The 26,011-nt window shown below is 34.7% G+C and overlaps 1 protein-coding gene across 1 annotated transcript in view; it reads left to right on the top strand.

Annotated features, from left to right (window-relative positions):
* The first annotated feature begins 12,650 nt into the window (after positions 1-12,650).
* Positions 12,651-26,011, top strand: part of LOC121387693 (palmitoyltransferase ZDHHC11-like) — a 51,086-nt gene continuing 37,725 nt past the window's right edge. Inside the window, exons 1-2 of the mRNA XM_041518883.1 lie at positions 12,651-12,842; positions 13,669-13,844. Coding sequence (XP_041374817.1) covers positions 12,660-12,842; positions 13,669-13,844 — 359 coding nt within the window. The 5' untranslated portion in view covers positions 12,651-12,659. The remainder of the gene's footprint in view (positions 12,843-13,668; positions 13,845-26,011) is intronic.

Genomic DNA, 26,011 nt, shown 5'->3' with positions numbered 1-26,011 from the left:
ATATAAATTATTCATTTTGCTCTCGTTTTTTAAAACTATAACCTCCATAAATGCTAATATTTTATAGTCATAATACAATAACTACAAATTATCATATATACCATTTATTAGCGGTAGTTATATGATAAAAGAGTAAATGAGCCATTTACAAATTTATCTATCTGACACCCCCCCCCCCCCCCCCCCCCCCCCCCAACGTTTTATTGACATCATTTCTTTCCACTTTGAATCAACATCCAAACGAACTTCACTGAAAAAGGGCCTTATTTATTTTAGCAACCGGATTTGGAAGGATAACATTTGTCACTGTGGCTAAACATGATCTGTGGGTATTTGTGGGTATATACGCCATTGTATTGTGTATATATATATATGTTTGTAAACACCTCAATGTAACACCGTTTGGTGTTCTGAGTGAATAAAGTTCTGTTCTGTGGGTTGTGCAGTTCATGAAAATATAAGATGACATTTTCTAAAGTTGTGCGAACAAGATGGCGGCCATTTCAAAATAGCAGCTAGTATATTATTAGAATTTTATATATCCTTAAATATAACCCTTTAGGAAGAGGATTTTAGTGTCAGATCTCTGGTTTTGCATTAAAAGCTATAATAAATTATGCATTAGTAAAAAAAGAAAGACAGCTTTGGTGTTGTAACTTAGGTTTTCATAATATATAAGTATGAAATTAATATTAGGGATGTAAAGTTCATAAAAATATAAGATGACAATTTTTAAAGTTAGTCCAAACAAGAATGCGGTTATTTTCAAAATGGTCGCCAGTTTATTATTAGAGTTTTATATATCATGACATATAGCCCTTAGAAAGACAATTTTAGTGTCAAAACTCTGGTTTTCAAGGTGAATAACTTCTTTAAAATATTTTTTTTGTTGAATCAGATAAAAAAGACCACAAATGTTCAAAAAGGTCGACTAAAATACCGTCTTTTTGCATTGAAATATATAATAAATTGTCTATTAATAAACTAAAATGACAGTTTTGATGGTTTAGTGTTTGATAATTAATAAGTATAAAAATAATCTTAAGGACGAAGAGTGCATGAAAATATAAGATGGCCTTTTCTAAAGTTAGTCCAAACAAGATGGCAGCTATTTTCAAAATGGCCGCCAGTTCATCATTGGAATGTTGTATCTCCGGAAATATAACCCTTAGGAAGACCATTTTAGTGTCAAACCTCTGGAGGTGAGTAAGTTCCTTATGATCGGTTTTAATAAAGAAAGGTAAAAATTGTCACAAATATTCAAAATGGTAGATTAAAATGGCGACTTTTTGCATTGTATTAATACACTTGGAAAGATAGTTTTGGTGCTGTACAAATCGTCTTATGATCTATAGGAAAAGTTATGATGGAGTTGAATGGAATATTGAATCTACATTAGGGTTTTCTTAGTCTATAGGTAGACTGTTTCAGATATGCAATGTTTCAGTCATGTCAATGTGTCTTGCTTTTAATTGCCTTTAAACTCTTGACTTATCCAGTTGTAGATGATGGACTGAAAATGCGGTTCTGGTCTTAACTGGGGTTTTCTACAGTGTAGATGCTTTGTAAGATCACCAACCTTGAACGGATCAAGAATCAATACTCTCATTGGTGCCCTTGACATCCAAGAACATTTCTTGGATAGAACAAATTTGCATTGCATAAATATGCTGGTCATGACATAAGGTAGTCCTCTTTCAATTTTATTTGATAATTATAAAAAATATGAAAATAATCACCATTTCGTTTGCGCCAACTTTAGAAAATGTTATCATTTGATACTTAGTAACCATCAAAACGTTAGTAATACACAATTTTAACAATATATTTTATTGAAAAGAAAAAAAAAGCAGCCATTTTTCAGTCATTTTGAATATTTATGTTCTATATATCTAACCGTAAAACAAACTGCCAATGATGTTACCATAAACCAGGGTTTTGACACTAGAGTCATCTTCCTAAGAGTAGGAGTTCAGGATATATAAATTTCCAATGATTACTTGGTGGCCAATTTTTATGAAATCTACATCCCTAAGATACATTTTATACTTATTAATCATCAAAAACCAAGTTACAAAATCAAACCTTTATTAATACACAATATATTATAGATTCTAATTCAACACATTTGTAAGAACGAATCTGATTGGATCTCTACTAAACATTTCAGGTGGTAAAATCACCCTTATACCGGTCGCAAATTTTCTGGCAGATATGCGTCATAGCTTAAGCAAACAATAGGGTTGTTTTGTAATAATTCTATTTTATAATTACTGTTTTGTAATAGGCCTTTGGATTGGTTAAAATGCTATCACGTGATCTAAAAAACCAACGTTCATTCTTCCATGAACGTGAAAACTGCACTTTTTCGGTAAACAAATAAAAACAGAATGTTATTATCGGAACTACTTTTTATCAATTACATCAACAACGGAATCCCTGAGGATTCCATCGTTTCTATTTTTATCCCAATGTCGTCTGCACTGACGTTACGCACTATGTTCGTTCTTACACAATAATGTTTGCGTCCCATTACCTTAAATGTCCTGTAATAAGCATAATTCGGAACGTACATGTATATTTTATGTCTCAAATTAATTACAGAACATTTGCCTATATTGATTTATAACTAAATAACATGAATCAGGGCACAATATTTCACGCGAACCGTTGTTCTGTTCGCGTGTCGGTTACGCAAAATTGAATTTACGCGAACCGCAAATCGGTTACGTCGTGACCTGTAGACGTTCAGAAATTAAAACTTTCAGACTTCACGATTACAGTAAGTTTATTCATGCAGACATACTACTAGTATTCCGACAAATGTTTTCGACTGATTTTTAGATACTTGATGCGCGGCAAACCAGTAGACAACGGTATATTGCAACGGTTGTAACTTGCGACCAAAGACTCAGTATAGAGTCGAGCCAAAAGTTTTAAAGAAATGTGCATGGACCGCTAAAGCGCCTAAATTATCTGCTGCTATTCTACCTCTAAAGGAATATATGTAGACATAATATTGGATTGCCTATAATTTTACAAAGGTTGAAAATGGTTTTAACGTAAACAAAAATGCAAAAATGTCACAAATACTAACATCGCATAATGAGCTTTAAATAACAAACATTTGGAACGTCACTGTAGTATAGAAGTACCAGCGATAAAGTGAAAGTAGCATCGCCACCGCAAAATATCAGTGTCAAATTGTGATCTTTCTTTTTATGTTATTATAAGATTTATTTTTATTAATCTAAACATGCACCAATGAGTAGCCTGTTTTATAGTTCAGAGGAACTGGACATTTGTTGTTTGGATTTTTGGTGGGCTTTTTTTAATTGCTGTATACTAAATTTTACATATCAGTGACAAATGGTAACCTTTATTTGTTATTTATGAAAGAAAATTATTAGTTTAATCATGCACCATGGAATGGGCATTTTCTCTCCAAATGTATCTATTTTGTTTCAGTACTGGGTTGATATTTAGTCCTTTTACAATAGTATTAACTTCCGCAAGCTGCACAGAGGTTCTAGAATACGGTGGCCCGATGCCCGAGGACAGTGGTTTTTAGATTCGGGCAATGTCACGGGGATTCTATAATTCCCGTAACTGAATAGAACACGATTATGAAAATATCTCTCCTAACTGTATATCTATTAGATCTCTCTGCAACAGGCTGTTAAACCCTAGTATGGCTCGTCTCTAGGTATGATCAGAGATACGATCTTATATAAAGTATATATTAATATAGCACGTTAGTTCTCTAGAAACACAACAAAAACACAATACACTTTGGAATCTGTATTAATCTACGCTGACAAATGTACAGCCGTAGTAGTTAATTAATAACAGCAATAATAACAACTCAGAACTGATCACTTAATTAGTTAATCTCTAGGTGTCTAGTTACACAATATGCGAATCACTTCATCGTTACACCACACCCACACGTGTGATAATTGAGAAACACTTCCAGGAGAAGTTAATTAATAAAGGAATTACAACACCATTCCTAACTGGTTAATTTTTAATTAACCCTTACTACTCGTTCAGTAACGTGTGATAATTGAGAAACGCTTCTTGGGGAACTTAATTAATAAAGGAATTACAGCTCTATTCCTAACGGGTTAATTTTTAATTACCCCTAACTACTCATTCAGTAACCTTGTAACACAGAATTAATACTGGTACCGATCACAATAAAGACAATAACCTACAGTGTACCTAGGTCGTCTAGGATGACTGGCTAAGCTTTATATTACCAAATACTCGTATAATGTTAGAACAAAAAGTATACGATTTACTTCGTCAGATGACCGAAGACACTGTCTAAAGAATATTGGTATAATACAGTATTAAAATATTTAAAGTCACATCAATCACATCAAGGTTATACACAGAGCAGAAAATATATAATTACCAAAGTCCCGTCTGAACTAATATATTTCGTTCAGTGGACGACGTCCGTGATCCCCTGGAGCCTTCCTAATTCGTTCTCCCGATATCTCTAAAACACTAGCTATTTATTATAAATCAGGATTTTGCCTGGGGGTACAAGGCGGTACCTCACGTATCATCTCATATTCTAACTCTACTAGAGTCGGTATATTTCTCTCTGATCGTCAGACTTACTGACGCCAACGTCGCCAATCACGGTTGTAAAAACCGCACTCGCAGAGGTATTACGTAACTACTCGCCACATGGCCTCCACAGCTGGACTAAGTGCATATTGGAATGCCCGATCGCGCGAAGTATTACGTAACAAGTTGCCCACTTGGGCTACGGGCAATGAAACTGCACACGGCCCTCTAACACAATTAAAATCGCCACAGGCGAAACAAATTTAAGAGCATGTACCGTCACAGGCAACTAAAAATTACTTTTTGCGATCCCGATGGCAAATGGTGAATGATAATAATAATAATAATAATAAAAATAATAATAATAATGATAATAAATCTACAACCCTACGATCGTACGAAAACAAAAGAAACATCTACAAGTCACTTCTTTCGATTTGCAAGCATTTTTTTTTGTATTTTGTTGTAACTTATGTTTGAGCTAAAAATTATGTATTTAAAATATAATTTCAACGTAACTTTGAGGTAACCGATCAGGTAATCCACAGGTTACGCAAATATAATTCACGTAACCGAACAATTGGTTACCTAGGTAAAAACCACGTGAACCGACTTCCGGTTACCTCAGATTTCGAAATATTGTCCCCTGATGAATTAATCCACATTAATTATTTACACGAGACATTAACATTGCGAAACGTCGAAAACGCTATGTAGACTGGTAACATTTACAAAACACGTTTTATACAAAAGCGCTGAAAATGTTTTTATGAACATAGAAAAATGCTCGAAAATGTGCCCACAATATCACTTGAAAATTACGTAACTGAAGTAATTGCTAAGTCGATGACTTTGCACATAATTAAACAAATTATGGAAGCAAAAGATATTCAGACAGACATGTAGACGTCTGCAAAATGTGTCAAGATTTGAGGAGATGAATCTGCATTATTGTAAGCAAAATAACTGTTTCAGCATTTCTTCCTGAATAAAGTCATATTTGACATATTGTTTGCGCAAAATAATTGTATGAAAAATTAAACTGCTTTAACGTTGCTATGTTTCGAAAAATTTGCATATGTTTGTGTCCAAAGAAATGTCACAAAATCGAAAAGTATGCAGTTTGCCGTAGATATGCGTATCTTAAGGTCAGATATTTAATATTTAATGTTCGATTTGTCATATCTATCTCTTTATTCTACAAATGTTTCTTAAAATTCAGGAAAAAAGTATAACATGCTCATATATAAATGGATTTTAAAATAATATAGCAAATTACCTATGTCCAGGGAAATGTCACAAAATTAATATATAGTGTGGTGGCTTTAGTCCAGATTTGGACGATATTGTGACACGTTGGCCCAAAACACCAAATTTGGCACAGTTGTACCTTGGGACCATATAATTGTTTTGAGAAGGGGCTACGCGATTTTAGAGGTCACGGTCAGGTCAAGTCAAATTTAGACAATGTCAATAAAAGCACGTTTAAAGCACTAACCTTGGCACAATTGTACTTTAAGATCATAAAGAATATCTGAGATGGGGCTGCCCACTGTTAAAGGTCAAGGTATTGTTTTTTTTTAAATATAGTTTTGTATAATGGCAATATTAACGCGCAACGACATTCATACAGTGTGTAAAACGGTTTTGGTGTTTATCATCGCATGAACGTCAAAAATATAACGCTAAATTCTTAAATGACGTTAAAAAAAGATAAAAAGATAAAAACTTTATTGCATATAAACATTCCACATACGGAACTGGATGCAAAACATATGCATTAACAAGAAACAAACAAAATTACTAAATAAGGACTAATTATGGGCAATACATGTATAATCGTGAACAAATTTGCATACCGCACGGATTTTGGTTTTGCATAATATATATAAATTTTTCTTGCATACTCATACTTTTAAATAGGTAATTATGGAAAGTTAGATATGCATATAATTTGACACGTTGACTATTGTATTTCTTACATATTATGATATGATGGTATTCATCTTCAATTACATTGCAGTGGTCACATAAACGTTCTTCCATTGGAGTGAAGGGTTTTGTATGGCGCCCAATCTCTATTTTTAATTTGTGGTCACTGAGACGTAATTTAGTAAAAGCTTTACGGTGTTCTGGATGTATACAGTGTAATAAATATGGCTCTAGTTGAATATTGTGTTTATATAATTTGTACGTTCGCATCTTATTACTGGATCCATCTCTATAAGGTTTTCTTTTAAAATATTGTGATACTTAGTTTTAATTATATTTATAAGATGAATGGGATAATTGACAGTGCTTCGTTTTTGATTCAACACACCAATGTAATAATATAATTTATGAAGCCAACCAATATTTTTCTTTTCAAGGCTTGTGCATTCAGAGAAAGCATGTTGTAAAATAATGTTGTCCGTAGTTTGCATATGGGAGTAAAAATGTAACATTCTTTTTACCACAGACAACAGGAGTGGGTACAAACCTAGCTCAGCTCTAGAGGCCCAATTATGGGTACGACTATTAACCTGTAGTGTTGATTTACAGAATTTTAAAAGCACTTTCTCTGGCAGGAAAGTTTCCAAATATTTTAATGATATGAACTGGGCACCCCAAACTTCACTGGCATATAAAAGGACAGGCTCAACAAGAGAATTAAATAACTGGTATGAAATGTCTACTGGTAGGTTAACATTTGAGAATTCTTTCTGCATCTTGTAAAAACAACCTAGTCTTTAGCTCCAAAGTGATCGGGAACATTCTTTAAGATTTCCATTTTGAGTAAAGTCAACCCCTAAATATTTATACTTTGTTACAACTGGGACTTTATTGCCCGAGAGATGCCAAGTAAGCTTATTTGTTGTACTTTGGCCACCAAAAATAACAATTTTTGTTTTATTTAAATTAATAGTAAGATTGTTGTCATTACAATACATATCTAGTTGATCAAGGAGCTGTTGTAGACCATGTGGACAATTTCTGTAGCGTTCATATTATGTCTCACTACACAGATGTCATCTGCCATTGAAACCCATGTTAAACTGCCAAACTTCAAATGAAGATTGCCAATAGAACGGGTTCTCGTTGGCACTAACAACATACACCATTGCGAACATACAGTATATAAGCATTTATTTTCACGCCAAAATTGAGAACATTCCCGTCTCAGTTTTTTGCTATATGACCGCATCTGGCTGTAGTACCGGTCCGAACAGGTGGTTCATTAACCGATTCACTCTGGCTGTCTCTTGCGCTATACGCCCATGTCGCACACTATTACAAAATAACATGGGCAAAATACAGCCAGAAGGCTTACCATTAAACACACATATTGTTTTAATTTTTCACCATTTCCTGGAAGTGAATATGTGAACCATAACGTGTCACAATTAGGAACTATAATGGACCGTGATCAATCAACTCTCACCCGAAAGTAAACTGTGTAGTGAGACCTTACATACAGACGTTGTTAAATAATGAGACGTTTTATGTCAGAAATGAACATATTATTCTTTATCTAATCACGAGAGTTGATTAAATATGTCAAATTATACACCTATATTAGAGCCGCCAACTGTTCGACCACCTATCGTCTGTTAATGGGCTGCCTAATGATGTCACCAGCTGGTGACGTTTATATGCTTATTCGTACTAAAAATGTGACAATTTCCTACTTAAAAACAACCAACAAACACTTTAATTAGAATAGGGATAACCCTACAGTAGCAAATTTACCGTTTTATTCGCTCCGCCAACGCGTCGCCAATAAAACTAAATTTGCAACAGTAAAACCACCGATATCGTCCGCAAATTGGAAAACAGTGGGGTTATCCCCTAATTTTAATGTCAAAAGCTGCCATTTGACTCGGCTATTTTAAATATTTGTGATCTTTCTTATATGACTGTATCAAAAGCAATCTTAAAGAATTTATTCACATTAAAAAGCAAATGTTACAAACTACAATCGCTTTCCTACGGATTATATTTCGGAAGATATACAACTTCAATGATTAATTAGCGGCCAGCCATTTTGAAATTGCCGCCATCTTGTTTGGGCTAACTTTAGAAAATGACATCTTATATTTTCATGAACGCTGCGGCTATATCCATAAGATTAATTTTATATTCATTAATTATCACAAAAACTAACTTAAAACATCAAAATTATCTTTTTAAAGTTTATTAATAGACAATTTATTATAAAGTTTAAAGGGACACACCCTAGTTATGGCTAGTTGTTAACCATTACGGCGTTGTTTTTCGCTATTAAACCCATTTTTTCACAAATAAAATTGCACTTTACTTACCGTTTATTATTTAGAATATACATTTCCATTCACCTGAAGTGTTTTTTGGTAATCCTGGTAATCCTGGTTTTTGTAATACCACAAAATGCATTTTTCGTATTTCATAAAATGGCACGGGCCTCTGAGAAAAAACCGTTGAGCAGACAAGGTCTAATCTATTTTTAGAGGGGATATTTCCATTTCAATGTCACAGACGTTGGTATACCACGTGACCGTTATCATTTTGGTTCGGTTTGTTTTCTCGTGCACGGTTCGCGCAATCAACATCCGATTTGTTGTTGTTCATTTGTGAGATTTTTCTCCACAGTTCGTGAACATTTTCAGTAACAATAAAGTTCAGACAAGTAAGTGTCTCAATACAAAACGTTACAAACCCTTAAAACCAATAATTTTGCTAAGTCTTACGATATCTGGAGAGGGGATACAACCAGGACAGAACAGTTGGAACATGTCCAGGAGAGGTGAAAGGAACGCACCCCAAGTCTGTGAAATTTGTCGTGACGTAGGCATTGTTGTGCTTCGAGCGACATCTACAGGTAACACCAGAATACTAACTTTCAAAATTATTTCAAGCAATTGGGACATGAGGATTCCCATGGTATTTATTGATATAAAACCTGCTTTTTCACTCCATTTGATAAAAACGTGATCTAAGTGTGTTACAGGTTTGTAGATTAACCAAATTATAATTTATTTTCGCTGGATGGAACTAGGGTGTGCTGCTTTAAACTTACATATTAAATATATTTTCTTCTTTAGAATAGCATTATCTGTATATTTAATGTGTTTTTGGTCGTCTTACTATTTGTAAGAAGCACAAACTGGATTTTGTCATCAAATAATTTCATACGTACGAAAAAATATATTTTAGGAAATAAAATCAAATTTGATCTAGTACAAATATTAGAACGATCAGAAACACGTTTAATATACAGTCACTAATATATTATGCAGAAAAATATATTTGATATGTAATTACAATCGTTAAAAAGTCTCTGTTCGTCGACAACATCTTAAAAATTGCAGCAAACTCAGGAATGTCCCTTTAAATATTCAGGAGCTTCGAGAAAACTGACCACCATTGCCGCTCATGCGCACTCAGGGCAGGGCAAGGGACTCATTCGGACGTCCATAAAGATAGATTGACGTTGGGGTGTGTTTATTTCACTAGTAGCAGACGACAATGTTTATTGCAGCAGCTGAGTAAAATTCATTGTGAAAATTTGGAGATAGAAGGATGTTTATGTATTTTAAAAAAGTGCCTTCAAAAAATAAAAAATACTTCCGTCAACAAAAACTTGTGCATTTGACGTCATAGCTTTTCTTTGGTGACGCACAATTGCTATTTAAAGATAACGCACCAAAATACATGCCGCGTCATAATACATACCGAGACGATACATGATGTATACATTTGAATATTTCTGTCGTTGATTTTTGCATGGGAAAAGTAAACAAATGTCTGTCACATTCACAGAAATATTTGTAAAAATAATGTTAAAACGACCAAAGAAAGCAAGATTGAACTTAACTCACTTATAAACACGGCAGATTTCTTAATACCTATTTTGTACGATTTTTAAAGACTGTTATTTGAAAGAAAACTTAATTTTAAAAACTAGTTTTGTTTGTTATCAGCTGTACTGCTTTCTAGTTGTTGAAGTCACATTATTGTCGCTTTACAGATACTTGCCAAACATGTATGGTCCTTGTGTGTTTTAACATATATCTTTCTGGATGTCTGTTTATATATTTATTAAAACTCAGAATGCAGGTTATATTTTTAACCAAACAATTTTACCATTATAACTATTCATTTGCTCAACTTATAACACGATTGCAAGACATCAGAATTATTATATTCGTTTTCTAAAAATGTTATCTGTTAACATTGATTCTCGAGGACTCCATTTTGTAATTTGCCTTAAAAGATTTAAAATGATTTATATTAATTATCATAAGTACAAGTTTTGTTGAACAACATAAATTTTGTTGAACAGCATACATGTTTTGACAAAACACTGAAAGATTTTGTGTTGGAAAGTTTTGGCTGTAAGCTATACCACTAAACGTTTTACTCACCGAAACAGGTAGCACAGTGATAGTTAACAATATTTACTGCTGATGCATGCTACATCTTTTGACGCACGTGTGGTAAACTTTGCTACATAGCGGCCAGTTTAGTGCTCGTTTGAAGCGTTTTGAAATGTTTTTATTTCAATAACAACTGTCTGTTTATAAATATTAATATGGTTTAGAAGCGAATGCATATGCTCACCGAAACTGTGTGCATGTGTGTGTGTGTGTGTGTGTGTATGCCACCCCACTTATTTGCACTTTCCAATGCCACAAATTAGTTACACAACAATTATTTATGAATTCTTAATATGAATTTAAGGTGCTATCTAGCTGCAAGATAAAAACTAACATATATTTGATTTTCGCAGGCCGCTAAAATATTTCGACCAATGGTACTTACCCTCTAGGGTAATCATTAGAGGGATACTTACCCCATGGTAATCATTAGAAGGATACTCATCCTAAGGTCATCATTAGAAGGATACTTACCCTAGATGGTAATCATTAGACGGAACACTGACGAGTACTTGCCCTATGTAATCATTAGAGGGGTATTTACCATATGGTAATCATTAGAGGGGTATTTACCATATGGTAATCATTAGAGGGGTACTTGCCCTATGTAATCATTAGAGGGGTATTTACCATATGGTAATCATTAGAGGGGTACTTGCCCTATGTAATCATTAGAGGGGTGTTTACCATATGGTAATCATTAGAGGGGTATTTACCATATGGTAATCATTAGAGGGGTATTTACCATATGGTAATCATTAGAGGGGTATTTACCATATGGTAATCATTAGAGGGGTACTTGCTCTATGTAATCATTAGAGAGGTATTTACCATATGGTAATCATTAGAGGGGTATTTACCATATGGTAATCATTAGAGGGATACTTACCCCATGGTAATCATTAGAAGGATACTCATCCTAAGGTCATCATTAGAAGGATACTTACCCTAGATGGTAATCATTAGACGGAACACTGACGAGTACCTGCTCTATGTAATCATTAGAGGGGTATTTACCATATGGTAATCATTAGAGGGGTATTTACCATATGGTAATCATTAGAGGGGTACTTGCCCTATGTAATCATTAGAGGGGTATTTACCATATGGTAATCATTAGAGGGGTACTTGCCCTATGTAATCATTAGAGGGGTATTTACCATATGGTAATCATTAGAGGGGTATTTACCATATGGTAATCATTAGAGGGGTATTTACCATATGGTAATCATTAGAGGGGTATTTACCATATGGTAATCATTAGAGGGGTACTTGCCCTATGTAATCATTAGAGGGGTATTTACCATATGGTAATCATTAGAGGGGTATTTACCATATGGTAATCATTAGAGGGGTACTTGCTCTATGTAATCATTAGAGAGGTATTTACCATATGGTAATCATTAGAGGGGTACTTGCTCTATGTAATCATTAGAGAGGTATTTACCATATGGTAATCATTAGAGGGGTATTTACCATATGGTAATCATTAGAGGGGTACCTGCTCTATGTAATCATTAGAGGGGTATTTACCATATGGTAATCATTAGAGGGGTATTTACCATATGGTAATCATTAGCGGGGAATTTAACGTAAGGTAATCATTAGAGGGGTACTTAGATCAGTTATATTTTGTGTGGTTGATTGGACTGTAAACTCGTTTTTTAGTGAGGACTAACAGAAATGCCTGCCATTAACCCAGACGAGGCAGACACTCGATATGTAAGATGTCGACGTAATGGATGGACGCGTCCACCTCACGAGTATCAAATCATTGCCTGGGTTATCAAAATCTACTTCCTACTCATAAACTTTGGAATGATTGTTCCCTCACTTTCAGAAGAATTGCAAGCCATATGTTACGTTGTATCCTTTGAAAACATATTGTATATTACAGTGTTATTTTTTTCCTATAGGTTGGGGACGACATTGTATCCTTTGAAAACATATTGTATATTACAGTGCTATCTTTCCTTACTTATTTAGGGAGTGATTACGGACCTTAGGTGTGGTGACATATACACAAAGAACAACCATTTGTGTACTATTCTACAGTATGGACTCTCTCTCTCTCTCTCTCTCTCTCTCTCTCTCTCTCTCTCTCTCTCTCTCTCTCTCTCTCTCTCTCGTGTGCGCTAGTGCGTGCGTGTGTGTGTTTCTAACATTTGACTTGACACCCATGGGTTTGACTTTAGGAATTGTAGCGTCGTTTTACGAAAAATAAAGGAAGTTTCAGTTTCATTTCAAAAACATTTTATTAAGCTAAATGAGAGTTTAAAACTAATTCTATACATTGACTTCTTTATTCAAATTTATATTATCTATTTTGAATTACGAAACGCTATGGGGGAGGGAAGGGGGTGCTTGTCAAGCGTAACCTCTATCGTTTCTAAAATATGTCTTTAGGTCAGATATTATTTTTAAAAAAGAAATTAGTTGCATTTAGATTGGTACTGTTTTTTTGTACCGTACTTCAAAACTGAGAATGTAAAAACGACATAGCCTAAGGGAAATAATGGGGAATGGTGCCCATTACCGGAGTATAAAACCTTGTAAATATTCATTCGTTCATTTATTCATTCACTCGTCAATTCATTCATTTATTCATTTATTCATTCCACTGAGTTCTCCTCCGTCTAGCAAGGGTGGGAGTAATGTTTTGTATGTGACATGATTCTTGACGTATGGCTAGGTGAACGGCTTGGCGAGTGTTGTGTACGTGCTGTGCGTCATAATTACAACGTCTATCAACCCAGCACACGAGGCCGTGTTAAAGAAACCCATTCAGCGGACGTTGGCCGTCTTTGACAGCGACAAACACGAGCACGTAATCGAGAACCACTACTGCAATCTGTGTGAAGTACATGTGTAAGTACACGCCCACGCTGCTCACTAGGTAGCAGAGAAGTAAATAATAATACACTTTCCACCATAGTAACATAAATGGGGGGGGGGGGGGGGCATAAAAAAATGAGAATTTCCCCGGGTTAATTACATAATGTAGTTGTTATGATGATTAGATCTAAGATTAGTAGTTTCACATTAGATGGTTGTTTACAGTTCAGTATACCAGTAGCGATGTTTAGTAGTACCACTGTATATATGTGACGTCAGAGCATGTGCTTGAAAAGTTTTTCGGTAGCCATTTTGGAAGTAATTAGTAAACGTTTTGGAAACTAATGGAGCAAGATTCTCTGAACTAGGTGATGTCAACCTAAATCTGAAAATAATCTTTAATTTTGGGAGGCCCCCTCCCCCGATTTGCCGTTTCACAACTGCAAGGAAGTCACTTCACCCCGGCTATGTATTCATACTCTGCACAAAATTGTGACATGATCATGATACATGTGATATGGAAAGTTAGATTAGGGACCGCAGACACTTTATAAATATGACAAGAATGATAACGATTTTTGCTGTACTGATGGAATACATTTTAAAGAACTATTTTCAACAACAACATTTTTTAATTGCTCTTAACCCCCTAAAATGGATATTTTTCATTGAGGGGAAAATTACATGCCTTTTGCCCAATGCGATCTCGGCGAAGTCGATATTGGTGATATGGTTATCATATATTGTCCGAACCAAATTGTTAAAGCCGCACACCCTAGTTCCATCCAGCGAAAACAAATTATAATTTGGTTAATCTACAAAGCTGTAACACACTTAGATCACGTTTTTATCAAATGGAGTGAAAAAGCAGGTTTTATATCAATAAATACCATGGGAATCACCATGTCCCAATTGCTTGAAATAATTTTGAAAGTTAGTATTCTGATGTCACCGGTAGAAGCACAACAATGCCTATCACGACAAATTTCACAGACTTGGGGTGCGTTCGTTTCACCTCTCCTGGACATGTTCCAACTGTTCTGTCCTGGTTGTATCCCCTCTCCAGATATCGTAAGACTTAGCAAAATTATTGGTTTTAAGGGTTTGTAACGTTTTGTATTGAGACACTTACTTGTCTGAACTTTATTGTTGCTGAAAATGTTCACGAACTGTGAAGAAAAATCTCACAAATGAACAACAACAAATCGGATGTTGATTGCGCGAACCGTGCACGAGAAAACAAACCGAACCAAAATGATAACGGTCACGTGATATACCAACGTCTGTGACATTAAAAATAGATTGGACCTCGCTTGCTTAACGGTTTTTTCTCGACAACACGTTTTGTGAAAAAATGCATTTCGTGGTTTTACAAACATCAGGATTACCAAAAAGTACTTCAGGTGAATGGAAATGTGTATTCTAAATAATAAAATGTAAGTAAAGTGCAATTTTATTTGTGAAAAATGGGGTTTAATAGCGAAAAACAACGCCGTAATGGTTAACAAATAAACTAGGGTGTGTCCCTTTAACAACTACGAAAAATTACTCTCCTACCTTTAATTGCCGTTAGATTTCCTCTAAAAGTTTGTCCAGACGCAAATTTGAAAAAACCATTACAATGACACAGATTCCACATACCATGCTAACCATGTCATCTATATCGACTTTGCTGAGAGCGCATAGGGAAAAAAGCATGTAATTTTGTATCAGCTGCCATTTTTACTTTTTATGGAATATTCTTCAAGAGGGGTGAAAAGATCGGACTTAATCTAACAACGTCATAACATGTTACGATATAAAAGCAAACGTGATGACGTCATATTATTATTATTTATTATTATTATTATTATTATTATTTTAATGATACCACTAGAGATCATCGATTTCATATTAATTGTGTCACATACTTTGGAGGCTTTCACCCCACTTGAAGAGTATTCCATAAACAAGCAACATGGCAGACAGCAGAAAACTGCATGTATTTTTGCCTATGCAATCTCAGAAAAGACAATATCGGAGACATCGTTGCAGTCTCGTGTGTGGAATCTGTATATTTGTAGTGGTTTTTGTGTGATTTGTGTCTGGACAAATTTTGGAGGAAATCTAATGGCAATTAAAGGTAGGAGAGTAATTTTTTGTAGTTGTTAACAATTTGGTTCAGACTTTAGTACAAATATTAGAACGATAACAAACACTTTTAATATACAGCCACTAATATTTTATGCAGAAAAATATATTTGATATGTCGGCAAAAAGGCTCTCTTAGTCGATAACATCTTAAAAATTCCAGCAAACTCAGGAATGTCCCTTTAATTCTAACAAATATTAATTATATCGCTTGAATGAAATGAATGCCGGAACGGTATGAAGTCTTTCCAAAAAGATTTATATGTCTACTTGTCTTTTCCTCATTTGTGCACTTTGCTTTTTAGAAGGTTTTCTTAATTCAACAAAAGTATTTTGATGTCAGGGTTCAATCGTATGCAGATTTCTTAAAAACAAATCAAACGGAAATAGACTGGTTTATGGGGAAGTCCGGTTCATGGTTTTTCACAATAGTTGTTAACAATTTGGTTTGCACTTTAGCGTCAACGTCATTGCTGGAAAAGGCCTCAACAGTAACTTAAAAATAATAGTTTACTGTAACTTAAATCAATAACATGAAAATGGTCAACAAACCTAATTAAAGTTTCACATAACATCATTGCTAACTAGCAATCAATCCATCCCCAGAGTTTATTGGTGGCCGGCGCTTATTAGAAAGAAAGAAGTGTTTTATTTAACGACGCACTGAACACATTTTATTTACGGTTATATGGTTAAGGACCACACAGATTTTTTTAGAGGAAACCCGCTGTCGCCACATTGGCTACTCTTTTACGACAGGCAGCAAGGGATCTTTTATTTGCGCTTCCCACAGGCAGGATAGCACAAACCATAGCTTTTGTTGAACCAGTTATGGATCACTGGTCGGTGCAAGTGGTTTACACCTACCCATTGAGCCTTGCGGAGCACTCACTCAGGGTTTGGAGTCTGTATCTGGAATAAAAATCCCATGCCTCGACTGGGATCCGAACCCAGTACCTACCAGCCTGTAGACCGATGGCCTGCCACGACGCCACCGAGGCCGGTCGGCGCTTATTAGAGGTCCGTCATTTATTGTGTTGCAAATTGTAGTTGTAGTTAACAATTTGGTTCGGACAATAGTATGTGGAATCTGTGTCATTGTATTGGTTTTTCCTAGATTTCTGTCTGGACAAAATGTGAGTAAAATCTAAAGAAAAATAAAGGTAGGAGAACAATTTTTGGTAGTTAACATTTTCAAGATTTTGGTTCCGACTTTAAACAAATTGGCACAGTGAAATGTTTTTAAATTTAAACCCTATTTTGACTTTTAATACCTTTATATCATTTACCCTAGAAATATTTTCACTAAATTGTCATTAAAATAGTCCCAAATGTGTTCTCAGTCCCAATAATGGATCATTCACTTGCCTCAGTAATATGGTAGGCCTGGTGTACGGCAGGGGTGGGGAAAAGCCCTTTTTTCCTGGTCTGGGACCGATTCTTGATCTCTGAGACCGAAATTATTTTTTTAAAACGCGCATTTGCTGGTCCCACTTTTGTCATTCTTGTCGGTCCAAAGCACCTGTCTATTTCTATTATTGGAACAAATTCCTATCGGTGTTTCAGACGTTTGTGATTTTAAAGTCTGCCTAAGTAACCTATATCGCCAGTCACTGAAGTCGGACCTACAGTAGTGTCAATCGACTGCCACTAGGCTAGACATTTGTCAAAGTCGCTGAGTCGGTCAAGAGATTACACAAACATTAACAATAGCACCATACTTGGTTTAGAGAGCCATCAAGGTAATACACTCCAATTAAAACAAAGGACCCAGAATTTGCAACTGGTTAAAATCAACACCTGACAACACCTGTGTACGGAGCCGCTGTCGGATCGAGTGGCCTAGTCCGAAGCAAGAGGCTTTTGTGCAATACAAACTGCTTAAAATAGCATACAATATAATGAAATAATCTATAAATGTATTTATTGTTGACTGTTCAATGTAGTGTATCCAATAATTATAAAGGATTTTAAAGTTAACAAAAGGTTTCCACCTTTTTTTTTAACAAGTGGGAGTAAGCAGAACAGCTACATGTACTGTTATCTCAAGAGCCAGTAGAGGTCAAATTTCATCCAATCAGTGATGACGTTATTACTCTCTTTGTCTAAACATGTGCTAGCTCAGGCTGTCAAACGCTTCAACGGTGCCATCTTTTATTAATTTTCAAGATACAGTACTGAATACTCGTACTTTTTATACATATATGGGAATTAAAATTCATAACTTTTATTCCTTTTTTATATTATTTATTCTATTATGTAAAATATATACAATTTGTGAAGGTTTTCACTGATCATATGTGAATTTTTTTCATTTTTTTTTTTTTTCATGTTTATTGTTTTGCGTTCATGATTCAAGATAAAACTACACAAATATCACTGATTTTAAAAAAAACTATTTGGCAAATATCGTGGGTTTTTATTTTTTTATTATTTTTTTATTATTATAAATTCCCCCCCCCCCCCCCCCCCCCCCACCCCGGTAGTGACAACATCAAGTGGGACCGATTGACAATTTTATTTTTCCCCACCCTTGGTGTACGGACAATGCTCACTGGACAATTGCTCACCAATAAAGTGAGAAATAGGACAACTGCTCACCACAATAAAAGGCTAAAAAGTAACTAATTATTAAAAACAACACATAATTCTAAAAGTTTGATCTACCTAAACCAAAAATAATGTTTGAGTAGTTATCCTAAAAATATAATGTAATTGAGGTCGACGGCAGTCGATCACTTTTCGCACCCTCGTACACAATAAATATAGCATATCTTACCGTAATTTCACTTGAAATCCATATTGCGTAAAAGGTACAATGTTTTAATCACAAGATTTTCTTCAAACACATTCATATGCATTAGTAATGTTCAAACAAAAAAATTTCAATAGCAAGTTTTTCCAGCATTCTTAAAACGGAAACGTCATGTACCCAGTGTATGGTTATTGTAAGGCTATTTAAAGTGAAATCATTGGAATACTGACGTCATTCAAATTCAAAATTAGCTATATTATTACAATGCTTCGCCACATTAAAATAAAAACTGGTTTACTAACCGTGACCCCTGTCAAATTTCTATAACAAGCGGACAACGTTTACAGGTTGGTATTTTGTTATTTTTCATAATTCTGGACAAAATATTAATTTTAAGTTTCAAAAGATGAAAGAAAGAAAAAGTACCTTTTGTCAAATATATTGTATTAAAAAATTACTGATGGATATTGTTTTATTTACTGTGTACGAAGCCAAAACAAGGGTGCAAAAAGTGACTGTCGTCGACCTTAGTAATTAACACCAAAATCTGAAACACGTTATATGCCTTTGATGTTCATAATCACAGTCAGATGTAAATGCCACCGTAAACAAACAATTATAAGAACCTCAAACACTTTAATTAAGTGAATTGTGTAATTAACACAACTTTGAAATTGTATCTTTAGAAATTCTGTTTTATGTTCTTTTTTATTAACAAAAGAAAAAATATCAAAGGTGACCACGATTACCTAACTCAGTGCCTTCTAAAAATTCTGTTATTTTTTATTAATAAAATAATAAATAAAATTTTATTACGGTAATAAAAAAACCCTAAAGGTGAGAAATTGTCCTATTTCTCACTTTATTGGTGAGCAATTGTCCAGAGAGCAATTGTCCAGTGAGGTACTGTCCGGTGAGGTATTGTCCGGTGAGCAATTGCCCTACATTCGGTACGTAGGCCTACATGAATTCAGTTCCAGTAGGCCCTATAGGCCTATCCCTTTTAATAAGATTTCTAAATTAATTAAATCAATATAATTTGACATTATATAGCATAATACTTGTTTAATAACCAACCACGGATCCAAGGGAAGGGTTTTAGGGGGGTGTACCCCCCCACCCCGCCCCCGCCCCCAATTTTAAAATGCCTGGAAAATCCAATTTAGTGTTTAACAGATAAATACATGTACAATTTAAAAATAATAAAATTAGTGGGGTTATGTAATATCTTGGTCAGCTGGATGTGTTTGCAGAAGTTTATTATGTAATGCCAGTTATTGTAATTTTGACTTTGTTGGGTGCTCTTTTTCAGGGTTTAAGCTGACTTAAAATAGTGTTCGAGATTAACGGTATCCCAATATCCCGGGGATACCAGAATTTAATTTTGGATACCAGACTTCAAGAACCCAGTATCCCACCGTGATGCTATATAATGTTGTTTTTTTATTAATCCTGCTTTTTTTTTTTTCGCTGAAACAATTAAAGTCGTCATTTACCAGTGAAGTTAACAGTATTATCGAACTCGTACCCAGTCTAATGCTATGCCGTAACAATATTTCCCACAACTCATACCCAGTCTAATGCTACACTGGAGCAATAGACTGGGAACCGCTAAGTCACTATTGTTTTTGTTGGATGTTTCCTCCCTTAAAATTTTATTTGAGATAATAATTCCACATCTGCAGAAAATTGATGTACATGTAGGTATGTTTATCATTAGTAATGTCTGAAACTGCTAAATATTAATTTATGTCAGCATTACTCAAAAATAGATGCAGAAAATCTTTTTGCCAATTTCGTTTGCGAATTTCACGAAATCCGCGATGTCGATTGCTGCTTAGCAATAGACTGAGAATGAGAACAGTGTCGTCCAAGTTTGTTACGATGTTATTTATGAATTTTATTTAAGTGGGATACTAAATTCTCAGGTGGGATACCAGATTTTGAAATGTTAGTATCCAAATGGGATACTGTCCAAATATTTTAATCTTGAACACTGAAACATTATTAGCAATTTGGCTAATTTGACCCAAAAATCTAGTCAAATTCAGGTTTCAATTAGCCAAAAAATTGTGACAAAATTAAGACTTTTTAAAGTAATTTATTTCTAACCTATAATTTTTGAATGAATATGGGTGTCCATGCCCAGTTACTTCTATAATGTATCCATCAGTTCTGCCCCGCTTTAAAATCCACATTGTGAAGTGCATTTCATGGCTACTCTAAAACATTTCTAACAGCTCTTCACTCCTTTTTCAGGCACCAAATTTTGAATGCTTCGTCAAAATCAAAGTTGCGCCTAGCTATTGTCACCATTCACGGAAATCATCATGAGATTACTGGGGTGTGATCTACATATATATATATATACATCAATGACAACACATTAATATATGTATATTAACTGGCGCCATTTGAATGCATTGATAAAATTTCTAATTATAAATGTGTGACAATCAAATAGCGGAAGATAATGAAACAGGATTTTCCAATGAGCTTTTGGGCGATTTGATAATGAAATATTTTCGCCAAATTCAATATTAATTCACATTTGGCGATTTGGCAAACGACAGCTTAAACCCTGCTTTTTCTACATTGCATCTACACTGAGTACTATCGATGCCCTTTTTAAACCTTGCAACCTTCCCTAAAAGATCATGGATCCACCCCTGATAATATACATTATATTATGTATATGGTTCTGGCCATTTCAAGAGTACAGTGACCGATATTACCAACATTTTAATATACTTACAAGTACAGTTCAGGTCAACTGTAGATCTGTAGATCTTTATCAAATGTCTATTCACAATAGCTCATGAATATACTGAAATAATATGTAAGCTGACCCAACAGGTTTCATTAAAATAGGTAATTTTCGGATGGTTAACTACAGATAAATGTTGTAATTATCACAAAATGAAGATATGGTTTTTAACCAAAGAAACACTGCAATGGACTGGCCGGTGGCAGTGTATGGCACTACCATATTCTTCCTATATGCGGTCTCTAGCTACTTTAATAGTTGACATTTTGACTTGACATTTTTTCCAGTGACATTTTGTCCTACATCCGTTAATAATAAAGATTTGGTTATAAGGGGTTATTTTTATGTGATTCCCTAACAACAGATGGGTCAGGGCCACAACAAATGTATTCATAATAACAAATCATAGAAAATATAAACAAATATCCACCATCTTGGATTGCAGTAAACACACAGAACGATGTTAGTAACGGGCGATCAAAGTTATACAGTAAATCGAAACATCTAAATTTTGTCATGTACTGCATGAGTAATAAATTAAATATAATTACCGTATTACACGCACTGGTGTATAAACCGCACCCTTTGTTTTTAGACCAAGTTCTGACCTTTGTTCGTACATAAACCGCACCTTTAAATAAGCCGCAGTTAAAATAAAGCCACAAATTTAATTACAGTTAATTATTGTTTCTATTTAATAATAATAAAGAGATCCATTCTCCTTAATTAAACTCAAACAATAAATAATTGTTGATTGTGTTGCTTTCAGTTTCGTTTCACCTAATGGGAAAGTTTCATAAACAAAACAGTTGACAAACCCCACTATTTTTACGAAAATATGAACAAGAACTTGATAATGCTTTGTTCGTAATCTTGCATTAGCTGCAAAGAAAAAAAATACATGATAATATTTTATTTGTTCCAGTATGATTACAAAGCGTGGAGCAAAAAAAGGGCACAAGTGAAAATTACTAGTAGATTGCAAAAATGTGTTTCTCTGTAACCTAACTAGCGTGCTATGTGTGCAAAAATTACATATTCAAATGAGGTCGGGTCATGCTGGATATGGGGCAGTGAACCGAAACTAAGCACAGTCCTATCGATCATTTACAGTTTTGACATTGTTTTATAACTTTTAAACGACGGCCTTTAAAAATACATACATATATATTTGCCGAAAATTATATATGTATAATATATATATAATTACATGTAATATAACGAAATACATTACAATAATGTTATGCTCTGTATAAATTAGAGAGCTAATTAGATTGGAAATGTCGACATTTAATACAAACATTACAAGTACTCCGATTATGTGATATTAATTTACCAGCTTCGTACTAAACTTAAATTCTGATATATTAATTAAAAACATTACAAACAGGTTAGAAACAGTAGCGTTAAAGATATCAAGAAACTGTTTTGATGTCATTGTTATGGTCTGGCTTTTGCAATTGGCCATTAATGGCTATAACATTGTAATTGTGACATTGTTTAGGCTGCCACTGGCTTTTTATCGGCAATATCGAACATGCAAGTTGGGTGTGTTTACTACAAAGTATAACAACATTACTTTGTATAATACAATGTATGAGGCAAGTTCATTTTAGAACATCTGATGTATTACTAACAATAAATGTTACAGAAATCAAACTAAGAAACTTCACGGACGAGTCCATTTTTGAAACTGTAAGTATAACAATACACAAGTGATGTATTGTTTCTAGCCTGACTAGATTATTTATAAAGAGCCATTCCATCGTAATACTTCAGTCCCAGTCATTTGGTATATGCTATATTATTATTTTGAGAATGAAAAAAAATATTCTGGTTTATACGTACAGCGGTTATCATAAAATTTATAAATAAAGCGCACTGTTTTATAAACTGCACTTTGCAATTCACAATAAAAAAGTAGCGGCTTATATGCCGAAAAATACGGTACCTCACCAAAATAAATACTTGCAATAACGACAACAACACTATTTTTCAATAATTAAATGTGGTATCGATCGTTACATTTTCACTTTGCCACTGAATAAAATGTAAAGTGGCAAGTAACATGACTTCTATATTTGGTACCGGCCTCGGTGGCATCATGGTTAGGCCATCGGTCTATACAGGCTGGTAGGTACTGGGTTCGGATCCCAGTCGAGGCATGGTATTTTTAATCCAGATACCGACTCCAAACCCTGATTGAGTGCTCCGCAAGGCTCAACATGGGTAGGTGTATAAGCCACTTGCACCGACCAGTGATCCATAACAGGTTCAACAAGGCCATGGTTTGTGCCATCCTGTCTGTGGGAAGTGCAAATAAAAGATCCCTTGTTGCTAATTGGAAAGAGTAGCCCATGTAGTGGCGACAGCGGGTTTCCTCTCAAAATCTGTGTGGTCCGTAACCATATGTCTGACGCCATATAACCGTAAATAAAATGTGTTGAGTGTGTCGTTAAATAAAACATTTCTTTCTTTCTTTCTATATTTGGTATAAAAGTTTTATCAAAGTATTTTATATGTTACAAGTACTGGTATTCTTGGAATATTAAACATTAAATATTTTATAGACGTTGATTGAACATGTGCTTTTCAACAATTGCATATGGCAATGGTGTAACGTAAGTGGGTGGTGATACCAATCTTCTGGTGCGGTCTCTTGTTAGATCTCATTCAACTCGATTGTGGACTATAAAGGCAGGTGCAATTCCTGTAAAAGATCCAATTTCTTACCTATTTTCAAACTCATAAATTATTTTATTAAACAATGGTGGGGGTTTGCATTTTAAAGGCTCTATCTTTTGCTACCTCTAGATGTGTAAAATATGAACAACAAAAGAAACGTTTTCACACCATACAATTCATTCGGCTATAAATAGACTGTCAAAACTTGTCAAGGCTATCAATTAAGGAACTTACATAGAGGATTTGTCACAAGTATTTTTTAAAGTTGGGGAGTAGATATGGGAAATATTTAACTTTCTTATCTGCGAAGTTGAATTTATGCTGCAGATTATTTAACTTGAAGCTGGACAAAAAAACTAAAACAGAATACCAGCTTTCAGTTGACCAAGCTTGAAAGTTTAGAACAATTAAAGGACAGGAATGCAAGTGCTATTGTTAGGTGTTTGTGCAAGATCCATGCTTGTGTTTTTAATCAACATATCACAAGTTAACAAGCTGACTGAAATAGAGCACCTGGAATAAAGAAGCTGTATTAAAAGTAAATGATTAAGTTAAAGGAGCACTATCATTTTCAGAATGACCTGAAAGAGACATTGGATTAATTAGGTATAGTAAACATTAAAAACATAACATACAATGATTACCTGTAAATAACAATAATTTAATTAGTTACAGGAAATGTATTACAAACATAAAATTATATACATTGTACGCAGGGTTGAAAATTAGCAGCGACCTTTATTGGCTAAGGGCGACTACGAACTTTACAAAGGTAGTCTGTTGGGCGACCATCGATTTTAGGTTCTGGTGAGTATAGTACCAGTCGAAAAAGGAACACACTATAAAACTGAATCGAAAGAAAGAAAGAAATGTTTTATTTAACGACGCACTCAACACATTTTATTTACGGTTATATGGCGTCAGACATATGGTTAAGGACCACACAGACTTTGAGAGGAAACCCGTTGTCGCCACTACATGGGCTACTCTTCCGATTAGCAGCAAGGGATCTTTTATTTGCGCTTCCCACAGGCAGGATAGCACAAACCATGGCCTTTGTTGAACCAGTTATGGATCACAGGTCGGTGCAAGTGGTTTACACCTACCCATTGAGACTTGCGGAGCACTCACTCAGGGTTTGGAGTCGGTATCTGGATTAAAAATCCCATGCCTCGACTGGGATCCGAACCCAGTACCTACCAGCCTGTAGACCGATGGCCTACCACGATACCACCGAGGCCGGTAAACTGAATCGAATGTGACAAAATATTACAGATATGGCAGCAGAAGACATAGAACATGTTTTATATTACAGTGCCAAAATAATGAATAAAGATAATATTCGTGTAAAAAGATATTAATTTATTAAGTTTTAAACCCATACCATCTCAAATAACATTTTATTGGGGATAAAAGTCAGTGTAAATTAAAACAAAAATTATTTACAAATTACCATCGTACTGCATAGGTTAACTCTTTTTTTTCTTTCTGATACAGGTTTTAAAGCAATTGATGGAACATCCAAGGTAATCTGAATGACAAAACCGTAATACATGACCATGGATGCAGGGCCGTATCCATGCACAAAGCAGTCGAATGGGCATTTGGCAAAATAGTGGATGATTCCATGGATCTCTCTCTAGTGCCTCGTCTATAGGATTAGGAGAAAAGACACTCTCGATGAAATAATTTACTGGGGATGTCATCCCACTTGCATCACTACAATGTTTATTCCATCCCTCTTGCATCCAAACAAAGAGGACTGCCACTCTCAAACTATTTTATTAAAGCATGTGCAGTTCTACTGTGTTATATTTTACTTAAGAGACTGCAAGTCAAGCAGCATACCTTGGCTGTTCTAGC

This window comes from Gigantopelta aegis, chromosome 13, assembly GCF_016097555.1.
Source record: "Gigantopelta aegis isolate Gae_Host chromosome 13, Gae_host_genome, whole genome shotgun sequence".
NCBI classification, from domain to species: Eukaryota; Metazoa; Mollusca; class Gastropoda; order Neomphalida; family Peltospiridae; genus Gigantopelta; species Gigantopelta aegis.
Note: the sequence above shows the minus strand (reverse complement) of the source record. Positions and strands in the feature narration are given on the sequence as shown.